Source organism: Triturus cristatus, chromosome 12 (genome assembly GCF_964204655.1).
Source record: "Triturus cristatus chromosome 12, aTriCri1.1, whole genome shotgun sequence".
NCBI classification, from domain to species: domain Eukaryota; kingdom Metazoa; phylum Chordata; class Amphibia; order Caudata; family Salamandridae; genus Triturus; species Triturus cristatus.
The window spans coordinates 368,224,428-368,236,772 of NC_140595.1; the positions used below are offsets into that span (position 1 = coordinate 368,224,428).

At 41.8% G+C, this 12,345-nt stretch overlaps 1 protein-coding gene across 1 annotated transcript in view; it reads left to right on the forward strand.

Annotated features, from left to right (window-relative positions):
- CDH8 (cadherin 8) overlaps positions 1-12,345 on the forward strand; it is an 815,205-nt gene that overhangs the window by 386,392 nt on the left and 416,468 nt on the right. Inside the window, exon 4 of the mRNA XM_085636856.1 lies at positions 7,991-8,110. Within this exon, the coding sequence (XP_085492982.1) occupies positions 7,991-8,110 (120 nt within the window). The remainder of the gene's footprint in view (positions 1-7,990; positions 8,111-12,345) is intronic.

Below are 12,345 nucleotides of genomic sequence, written 5' to 3' on the forward strand. Positions count from 1 at the left end.
CTGTAGGTGCTCCTACACTCCATTGTTGTCATTCTCTGAGCTTGCCAGCTACAGGTTATCAAGTGGTTGCTGCAGGACGCGTCTGGGGAGAGATAGGGCTGGCCACTTTTTTGGACTAAACAGAACTGTGCTCGGCCTCAACAGTTTGCCCACCTGTTCACGGGCAGCTGCCTTGATTCAATAATCATGGGGGAGGACCTGGTGAGGTTTCCCTGCATTTGCCCTGTACATTGTGTTCCCCCCTTTGCCCGTTGGGAAGTGCCTCGAGATGGGCACCGAGGGATTTTGGGGGCACCAAATCTTATGCTTTCGGATGGGGTGAAGTCTCGATGGAGGCCCCCAGTTCGCTGAGGTATTAACTCCCTTAAATTACCATATAACGCCTGATAGGAGCGCTAGTGCATTGGCACCCTATAATTGAGATGATGATTTATGTACAATGATCTTTGGTGATTCATGTGTTTGCATTTCTGAATATGCTGTATTTAATGCCTTGATGTGTTTATGTATGTCGTTTTTCATTCCTGCACTGTAAGAATAATTGTTAGCATTTCAGGATTGGCTTTGTATGCGCAGTGATGGTGTTTTTATGACGTGTGCAACATATACATTTTTATCTTGTTACACTAACTGTGATGTTATGACAATTGCCTAGTTGGTAAAGTGATTATTGGTTTATGTGGTTTTGGTCTTTGCTTAGATGCAATACAGATATGCACTTTTCTATACTACTGTGTGGTGTCTCTTTTGTAATGTATTTATTGTGTCGCTGGTGTGTGTGTTGCACAAATGCTTTACACATTGCCTCTGGGATAAGCCTGACTGCCCATGCCAAGCTACCAAGGGGGTGAGCAGGGGTTATCTTTGAAGTGTAACTCCCTTACCCTGGCTAGAGTGGTGGGTTCTGCCTGGCTTAGGTGTATACCCTAGCCAACCGGAAACCTAATTTCTAACATTGTCATTGCTGTGGGTGCATCTGGGGTGACAGGGGGCACAATGGGGACAGTAAAGGGATGGGTCACACTTTGGGTAGCATTAAGGAAAAGACAATTTTCCCACGTTGGTCTTGCCACCACACGATTGTAACAGTACCTCATGCTGCCACAAATTTGAAGGGACAGGATATTAGTCCTAAAACCTCAGTGAGCTTTGAAAATTATGAAATAGAAAACTCAATCGAATTTTCGGTTTTTTGATTACGTATTAACATCATCCACCTAGTCACAATCATCCTGTTTGACTTTCAACATGTTAAATGAGGCGGTGAAGATTAGTATGCTGACAAAGAGTTATGTGCCGAGACATTTGGGTCTGAGATTTGGGATGCTACTAGAAAGACATACATATTTTAGCAATATGTATACTAAATCAGTGACTTTTTAATAGTACATAGAGAAAGGAGTGTGTGGCAAGTTTTTTTTTTACAAATAACTGTGTAGGATTTGATAACAGTCAAGAGTTACACTACAACTTAAAATATAAATGTGAACTGTTTTCTTTTGTTACTCTCAAAGCATTATTTAATTTGCACCATTCTGTTCACAAATGCTTTGGTAATGCACATTTGTGAATATAGCTCTGCAACCAATATTATCGATTTCAATAATTCAATATATTTGAGAATGTGTTCAGGAATAATGCAATATTGGAGCTGTAGGAACCCACCATGTTCATTTCAATTATCGTTTGCATTGTCCCATGTTTTTCTTACTGTCAAGTCGCTGAATTGAATGATATTTTTTTATAAGGATGACATGGAGTGCTATTTACCATTTCATTAAAATGTGATGTAATTATGCAAGTGTGGCACATATTATATTTAGATAGGCCGCGTTACCACTTTGTCAAATGGTAGGCAGATCAGTATACCGCATTGGTAAAATGCTACTGTGCTGTGGTGGTGATGAAATTGTGTTTGACACCTTTCCGACAGGCCCCATAGGTTTGCAGGAGGTTTAAAAATGGGAGTCATACTTTTAGGATTCAGTGTCACTAAAAGTAACTCATGTAGATATTATTGGGTCCCTACAGAGGTACAGTTTGTGTAACATTTTAGACCAATAAATGCCATTCATATCTAGTCTTTGTTTCGGAAATAATTTTTTCCATTTGCCCATCCCATTTCTTTCTAATAAAATGCTTAATTCAGAGTCTGAATATTGTGCTCCATCAGAATGACCCATTTTCTTTCATACTGACAGTTCCATAGTAATGAAGGATATGCTTGAGTAGCCCTCGACCACCTGGTCTTGAAGACTGCTCCCAGCTGCAGTCCATGTAGCACAGAGGCACTGTTCCAGGCCCTTCAGCTTCCCGTACCACAGCTCAAGCCTCAGTCCGCCCCTTGGTTTGCCTCTCAAAATCCTATATTTATCTTATTTTATTCTGTTCATGCATTGACTGCATTGCTTTTACCTCACTATTGTGTCTGATGTGTACTCTTCTGTTTGCCCCGTTTTTGCGTACAAGTTTTGTACTCGATCCTGTCTGCTTCTTTTCCAGTTCACTCCAGTTTCATCCTGCACCACCTCTACTGCCGCACTAGCCCCCTGCTCTCCTGCCTCCACGACAGCCCCTTACACCTCTCAGGGCTACTTAATGGAGACCACAGCACGGCTCCAGCGAGTGTCCCTCGACCACCTGGTCTTGCACGCTGATCCCAGCTGCAGTCTGTGTAGCACAGAGCCATCGTTCCTGGCCCTCCAGCTACTGGTACCACTGTTCAAGCCCTGGTCCCTCCATGGTTTGCCTCTAAATACGCTATATTTATCTTATTTTATTGTATAGATTGCACTGCTTTTTCCTCTCTGATGTGTTTGATTTCACTATTTTGTGCTCAACGACTACCACTGACTGCTTGAAGTCTCAAAAAAGGAGGCTGTGACACACCGGATCGAAACCAGTGTCAACCAAACCAAGGAACTCTTCACAATTGTCAGAGAATTCACCTGCCCTTCAGCCACACAAAACACGATTGTTCCCACACAAGAACTCTGTGACTCCCTAGCCAACCACTTCCACAACAAGATAGCATCCATCTACACAAACTTCAATCCGCAAACCTTCGACATCCTCTGCAAACTCTGAACCACAACCACCAACCACCCACTCACCACTTGTGAGCAACTTAGCACACCAAAAACTACAACCCTGATGAACTCCATCCACTCAGGAGCACCCATTGACCTGTGCTCCATTGACTCTTCAACCTAGGAACCAATGAGATCAGCTGCCAGCTCACCACCATCCTCCTTGACTACAGCCACCTTTCCCAATGAGTAGAAACACTCTGAGGTCAGACTCCTCCTCAAGAAACCTGCAGCAGATTGCAGAGAGCTCCACAACTACTTTCCGATCTCCCTCCTCCTGTTCCCCACCAAAGTCCTGGAGAAGGCCATGAACCGCCAACTCCCCAATCATATGGAAAGAAACAAACTGCTGGACCCATTCCAATTGGGTTTTAGAGCCAACCACAACACCGAGACAGCCCTGAGCGCAGCAACAGGTGACATCCAAGCCCTACTTGACAAAGGAGAAACTGCAGACCTCATCCTCCAGGACCTCTCTGCAGCTTTCAACACCGTCTCCCACCACACACTCCTCTATCGACTTAACCACATTGGAATCACAGACTATGTGCTCAGATGGATGGCATCCTTTCTGCCGGAACACACCCAGAGAATCCACCCCTCTCCCTTTACCTCGCAACTCAAGCACACTATCTGCGGTGTACCCCAAGCCTTGTACATCAGCCCCACCCTCTTCAATAACCACATGACACAACTCGCAGACATCATCAGATCACTCAACATCAACATCATCTCCTACCCTGATGACACTCACCTCATCCTCTCACTCTCAGCAAATCCCACTCTGTCAAAGACCAACCTCCACAACTGCATGAAGAATGTTGCATCATGGATGAGAGTCAACTACTTAAACATAGACAAAATGGAAGTCCTGATCTTCAGCAGACACACTGTCCTTTGGGATGACTCCTGGTGGCCAGCGGAGCTCAGATCTACACCCACACCGAAAGACCACACCTGCAACCTCTGCATCACACTGGACAGCGAACTCTCCATGAATGGTCAGATCAACATTGTCTCCTCAGCCTGCTTCTAGACAATACGCATGCTCTGCAAAATCTTCAAATTACCCCTCATCAGCACCAGGAACACTTTGACGAAAGTCCTCATCACCTGCCAGCTTGGGCACAATAACTCACTCTATACTGGCACCACCTCCAAACTCTTGCAAAGACTCCAGACAATCCAGAATGCAGCAGCCAGACTGATCCTCAATATGCCAATGAAAGAGGACGCACATCACCCAGCACCAGAAAACCTCCACTGACTCCCCATCCAGAAGTGATGCAAGGTCAAGTTCCTGTTCCACACCGACAATGCCCTCCACAACCAATGACCACACTTCATTAACCACTGCCTGGGCTACAACCAACCAACCAGAAGCCTCCGCTCCACACACCTCACCCTTGCTCAGACACCACATATCTGCCACAGCTGTGCCGGAGTGCATTTGTTCTCTTTTCTCACCGCCAAAGCCTGGAACACTCTCCCCCTCCACCTCTGCAATTTGCCCTCTCTGAACCTCTACAGGAAGGGACTCAAAACCTGGCTGTTACACTGATACCTGCAGCAGAACACTTGCATGCCCCCCGGGGTGATAAGCCTCGCTATACAAATGCTACTTGATTGATTAATTCATTGAACTATTGGAATTGTTTACATTATAGCAGGAACAAGCTATAAAGTATGTTTTATTTATAGCGTACAATGGAAAAATGCAACCCTTGTCGTTGCAGGGCTTTTCTGCTGAGATACATTTATTGTAAAAGGCTACCAGGTTTAGTTGTAAGCAAGGAGATCCATAAAACCTTTATTTAGAACTATAGAACAATGTTTCATTCTATCTTTTACCTTGAATAATTATGTGCTATAGCTGATGGAAGACTTCACATGGTAAAATTAAGCAATGGAACAAGGCTAAGTAAATGCTTCTATTTAAATATAATTGATTCCTGAAGTGAGCGACAAAAATGGTGAGCACCTCACTTTTTCACGTTTACATTACCTATCGGAATAAAGATCACTAGAAGTCTGCATTATGACATTATAATGATATGAAAAATTACATTTCACCTTTTCTATCTTATTGATAAGCTCACTCAATTTTCATGGACACATACCTATCTCTTCACTCTTTTGTAACTGCACTCAATATGATCAAATGCTGGGAAAGACAATATTGTGTTATCCAGTTCTATATGGAGATTATATCATGGTTTTACTTTAGAAAATTCTATATCCATCCAATTGTTAAAAAATCCTTTAAGCAAAAATCCTGGATTTTGAATCTGTTATAAATTCTTACAATTTACACCTTCGGTGGACATCATCTGGCTCCTGTTCTCTGCACATTTAAGAGACTAATGGTCTCATTTAGGATTTGGTGGGCAGGTTGCTCCGTCAAAAGCATGGCGGTTATTCTTTCTGCCTTATTACAAGTGCCATAGGACCTAACGCATCTCTAACAAGGTGGACAGGAAATCTGTCACTTTTGTGATGGACTAATCCATTCACCAAGCTAAAAATCACACCCTAAGTGAAGAATGTAAGAGAATAATGATTCCTCTTAATCAGTTGGCTGTTGCTTAGTTCCATCATTTCGTAAATAATTAATTGCCAGCAAAGGCTCTAACCTGCACCAGCTGTAAAATATGCAGCTTTCATTTTAGGCTTTAAAAGTAGTTAAAATGTGCATAACATTTTCAACAATTGTGATAACATTTTCTTCCAGCTCACTAGCATATCCAACTCTCACCTAGACTATCTAAATATTTTAGTGCATGCAGTTGAATAAATCAAAAAAGATCTGAAATATTATGGTTACATCATCTAAGGATTTTGGGGTTCTAGGCAAGAAGTATTTTGGGGTGCCCGATCGGTACTACTTTGAATTTTATTCATGGCTGTGTGATATCATACAATATTAAATTGTACTTAATCTTTCACACAAAGGAGGCTGAAATACGTTTTGGCTGGGTCCCAAAAATCCCTAAAATTGCCCTGACAGAGTCAGTGGTAACCAGAGAAAGGGGCAGAGTTTATGATAGCGAAATCGACAAAGGTGTGATAAAGTGTGAGAAACAACACTTTATCCGGGAGGGCTTGTAAGGTTGGAGCCCTGGGCAAATGTCCATTTTGCCTTTGCCTTAATACGTCTCTGTTGCAGTGTCTGTTAAAAGGAAGAGAATAGCTACAGTCAAATATACCAGACCAAAATGATCACCTTATCAGGTGTCAAATACAAAACACCAGACCTCGCATTGCAAGGCTGGAAATCTGAAGCTGTAAAACGGAAAAATCCAGAATACATTATCATTATAGGATCCGAAGATCTAATATAAAATCCCACCAAAATAAAGTTTTCCTTTCACTTCCATTCGCTTCATAACGGAGCTGACAATAATCATTTTTGAAAAAAGTGTGTCAACAATCCGACATTTCAAAATGAGCTACTAAACCCTAATACAAAATTCAATCTAAAGAATGTCTTTTTCTCACTCCCAGAGAATTGACATAAAATGGAATTTGAATGGTTAAGAGTTTTTATGTAATAAAGACAAAATTGGAGTTTAAGGGTTATATTCCATTACTAAATCAGTTTGTAACACATACTCTCCACTCTCTTCAGATTTTCTTGTGCCCCTCCTTTGGTTTGTACAAGTAGATTTACAAAGGGTAAGAAAGAACATGTGGGGCCGTATTTCACAAGGTGTCCCAGGGGTGCAATGGGTGTTTGGTCCACTTTGCGTGCCCCTGGGGCACTTTGGAATTACAGACAGGGCCGGAGACGCTTGTGCATCCCCTTCGTTAATACGGAAAGCGCTAGTGTACAAACAGCGACAGAGCTTCCTCAAGAGGGTGTTCCCTCATTTGCATGGGGTGTGGCGCCATTCAAATGAGGGAATCGCTATCCTCGGCACCTGCACCGTATTGCAAATGCAGGTTCAGAGGCGAAGCAGCTCTGGGGATGCGCACTAACAATTTGCCACCTAAATGGTGGCACACTGTCAGTGTGCCCCCTAATTGCAGCTCTCTGGCAGGGGAAAAGCGGATTCCATGGACCTCCCCAGACATCCCCTTGCAGGCATGGTGCAGTCACTTACTGCACCTGACTGCAAGGGGATCTCTAATCCTGGTGCCGCCTGCACTGTGAATTCTGAGGACAGTGCATTCATCATAATGCAGCACATTTTCCTGGTTTTCGCTGGGCGCTCCTTTTGAAAGGTGCATCCAAAGCTGACCAAGAAAATGCGCTGCATCTCTAATATGGCCCTAGATTTGTTGCTTAATGACAAATGATACTACTACTTTTGCTACTACCACTGATAATAATAATAATAATATTAATAATTCTTCCCTGGACTAAGAAATACATTATACATATTTGAGACTAATGTTCATCCTACAAGGACATCGTGATGATATCCACCTCATTAACTTTTAAATGGAAACATAGAATGGATGAAATTGTCACAGCTGGTCACCTTCACAGCTGATGAATGTGCATTCCCTTCTATATATGGAGGCATTGCTGCATATGTGATGCATACATTTTTATATATCCCATTGGAAACTTAAATGAAGAAAGTACTTGTTTAACCCATTTTATCAATAAAAGTGGTCACTGTTAACTGAATTATGTTATCTTCAGTATGTGAAAATTAACATGTAGTCAACATTTATCATGTAATGTTTGCACAATGTTTAAATACCGCTGATACACAGAACTTAAACTTTTTCATTTAGTGGAAATACTTGATGTGCCCTAAATTCTAAAATTTATCAAATTGTGTATTGTTAAATATTAGCTTATATTGGAAAAGTGTGTATTTTAGATGTTCTGAGGAGTGTGGAATGTTTGATGGCAAAGAAGATAATGAAACCATATTTTTTTTATTTAGGTACTTTTGTCACTAAGGTAACAGCGACAGACGCCGATGATCCTGTATACGGAAACAGCGCAAAGCTAGTGTACAGCATTTTAGAAGGGCAGCCCTATTTTTCCATTGAGCCTCATACAGGTTGGTTAACTTCATTATAATATTTGTTATGTTGAAGAAACGTTTCAAATTATCAGGAAATGTGTGACATGTTTAAATTTGGAAAGTGTTAAAATGGTGTTAAGTGTCCTTGTTAATGTATTAACGCTGACAACATTTATTTATAGGGAAAACTTGAAATTAGTTTACTGAGTAGTTTGTTGAAGTTGCTTATTTTCAGTAGCGGTCAGCATGGCTCACTCACGAGTGGGGGGCGGGTGAAGGATCACAGGGGGATGGGGGAGTCGCATGGGGTCAATAATAAAAATGTCCAAAATTAAAATCTACCTTTCTGCCAACCCAGGTCCCGCTTCTTCACTGCTCCTGATCTCCTGTCTCCAACAGGAACCGGAAAAAAGCAGCCTCCCTCCCCTCCCCTCCCCTCCCCTAAGCCAATCACATCACTCCAGTGGAGCATTGTGATTGGTTGAGACGCCACCCAGCCAGGGGCTGTAGGGGATGGCTTGTTCTCCATGTAGGCTGCAGTGCAGCCTACATGGAGAAGTGCAAAGTGTGCATGACTGGTTTGGGTGGCCCGAGAGGGCAGACCAAACAGTCTTTGCACACTGAGGAGTGGGCAAACCACTCCTGCTCTGCCCGGGCAGCCCCGCCCACCCGTTCGCCCGCAGTGCGCAAAGAAACATAAAATGGTAAAAGTTTATTACCCTTTTATGTTTTGGCTTTCTCACTCTGCGTGAAAGCAGTGGGGCGACGCTTCTCCGCCCTATTGGAGGAGCCGCTCCTGCCAATTTCTATTGAGACTCAAGTATTTTAGGTTCTAATTCATACTTCTCACACATTCAATATGCAGTCTATGTGTCATCCCGTTAAACAATATATCAACTAAAACATAATGTTATCATGTGTGAAAACTATGGCCAGGTAGAAACTTTTGGAAGTTGTATTACTGAGCATGCTGACAGAATACTAGGGGGCATATTTATGAGTCCCTATATAGCGCTGTTATAATACACAACGTGGTGCAAGAGCTACGCAAATGAAAAATTAGATTTATGAAGCCATGCACGGCCACCTTGCATGGCCCTCCTTGGCTTTATAAATCTTTAGTAAAGTAACACAGAGCAAATCGCTGTGTTTCATTACTCTGTGCCAGGGAGGCGTTTTCATGGTTTCCATTGATTTTTGATGCATTCCCAGATTAACCTGGGACTGCACCAAAAATGTGCACCTCCCCAGGAGTGGCTGAAGGAGGAGAAATATCTGTATTCTCTTGTTTTTTTCCTCTATCATATGGGTGCAGCACACTTAGAAAGAGGAGAAAGCCTCTCAGTATTGTTTTTGTGCAGGAAGGTTCCCCTTCCTGCACTAAAACAATCCTCCATGCACTGCAGGCGCCCTTTCTCCATGGTGCAAGGGTGCCTACGTTGGCTCTAGGCAGCCCATTGCTCACCAGTGTAGGGAAAAGGATAAGAATGTGCCATATTGCCTTAATTACAGCAAATTCTTGCCCTTTCCCAGTGATGCATTACAGCACAGGAAGGCGACTTGCTGCTCTGCACCACCATTTCATAAATAAGGCCCCAAATGTATTGCAGTTGTTGTTAGTTGAGGGACCTGTTATTTTAAGTCTTTGACGGTTAATTGGTTCTGATTGTGCTAGCCTTCTCAACTGACCAGTTCCTGTGCTTAATTCATAAAAAATATGCATGGGACCGAAATATCTTTATGAGAATACTGCCTGCGCTACAAATGCCAGGGTTGCCTAATTTCTAGGTTGCCTGGTCCTGATTTAATCTATTGCCTATTTCCGCAGGAATCTAACAATTGCTGTTTTTATCTCATTTTTGCAGTTTCTTCTCATGCTTTTTTTTATCACTGTTTTCCTACTTTTCTCTACCTTACTCCTTTTCTCTTTAATGTCTTATTCTCTCATGCTCTGTGACAAAATGTAATGATAACAAATTATTCCTGGCCCCCAAAAATGAGTGCTGGTGTGATCACTTGCAACCACGAGCACACATTTCCATTGAATGATAGTCCAAGAAATCCTTTACTTGTGTATTTAATTGTTTTAGTTATGTAAGAGACAATACTATAAATGTGAAAAACTGTATTTCTTTACATTCACTATTGTACTCTATAGGAAATTGGCAATTAGATACAGTGTTCATTACAGGCAGCACATTATTAAAATATATTTAAAGCCATGTGAGGGAGGATAAGCTCATACCGCCATGTTTGTGCTGAAATTCTTGCAGTGCATTGTAGTTTCTCGAAGACGAGAGGAGCTTTTATGTTTAAAGAGCTTAGTAGGATGTGGTAGTCCTAGACACTGCAGTGGAGGACTTTCTATAGAAACTTCATGCTGGAGAGGTCAAATCCCTATGGACATGTCAGAACGTTTTAAAGCTCCGACTACTCCAATGATTGAAATAAAGATAAAAGAAAGTCTACATTGTACTGTGCCTGTTCCAGGGCTGTCCAATAATAGTGCAGGATTTTCTGTATATTCACGTGGGATCACTGTTCATACAAAGTTTACAAATGAAAATGTTTTGTATAGTGTTTGGTTACCCTGACACAGAATCTGTCTGTGTGGATCAAAACCCCTGATGTACGCCATGTATATGACAGGTTTAGGTGATATTCGTTTATTAATGTTTAAATAGACATAATACTACTGTCTATCATCTATATTCAACATTCTACAAGATAGTCCTTCTACAGTGTTAAAGGTGAGAGCACTCAGAAGTGACCAGCATTCAAAATGACTTGTATCCTCATCATCTGAAGTTTATTGCCCTAAAGTCTGTAAAGCTACATTTCCAAACTAGCTTTCTCACCGGTTGCCCCACACTTTTGAATTTTGTTTGGCAATTGTTTTTCAGTGGTTCCCTGATTTCTGTTAATGAGCAGATCTTAATATATAGTTGCTTAGAGTTGGATTTCCTTATTTGTCCTATTATCCTCTACCTTTTCACATCCTTTTTGATCTTCTTATTCATCTCTTTAATATTTTTGGTCAGTTTCAGTTTCCTCCTACCTTTGCAGGATCTACTATTAGTGCTAAGGGGTGTTTGGTTTCTTATAGCTTTAGCTTTATATTTTATTAATAACATATGTACAGCCTGGCCAAGGCTTTATTTTTCTAAGCGCATTGTTTGTAGGGTTCTGGTACATTTATTTAAATACATATTTAATAGCAATGTCACAAATTAAATAGCATTGCCTGAAGTTTTCTTTCATGAAGTATAAAATAAATGAGGTAACACTCAAGCCTCTTTTATGAGAATTAGTGAACAGCACACTTCCATGATTTAATCATTAAGTTGGTAAAGTAGCATGATACAGGAAAACTCCATGGCATGCTATCCAACTGCCTCTAGATACTGGTACTGTTTTCGTTTACCACATTCACTTTTCATTCTGTCCTCAATCATATTTGAATTCAAGTTATTCTCATCATTTAAAAAGTAAATTCATGCGGTATCGCTTTGCTGCCCTGCCAACACTGGACAATTTACCACCATGGATTAGCTCGTCAGATTGCTCCAAGTGAATATTATATGGTATAACAGAAGAAACATGAATCCACATAAAATACCTCTGTCTGATCTTCAAACTGAACACAGATGTCATCTAAAGAACCCACTTAATCAACTGGGGGTCAGTGTGGCGTAACAAAACTTGAGGAGGCTCCCCTACAACGTACATGGAGGGCCCCCCCCCTCGGACTCACTCAGGAGCTCTCAGGCCAGTGTGCAATGTTGAGGGGCCCCAAGGAGCTCGGGCTCCCCTGGACTGCGGGTGCTGTGAGGGCCTTTGTTTCACCACTGCTGGGGGTTCATACCTGTAGAAACTCAGCCACCAAATGTATGAACCATTCAAATATCACCCTCAATGTTGGTTTAGTCTCGTTCTTCACGATGTTTGAAAAATAACTTGATAGTTCATGTCTAGCCACAGAGTATTGGATCTGCATCAACTTATCCATCTAGAAGGCACGTTCCAGCACAGAAACAATCCTAAGAGGTGTATTCCTCTTGCTATGTGGGCGGCTTGCAGCACACATACAAAGAGGAAAAAATGAAGAGAAATAAAGATATTTCTCCTCGTTACTCCTCATCATGGTTTGGGTACTTTCCCAAGTTTACACACTTTCATAAATCTGGGGAAGCTTCAAAATGCATGGGTGTTGCATGGAAAAACTCACCGTAATGCCCATGGAACACCTCCTGAGCACAGAGTAAGGCAAT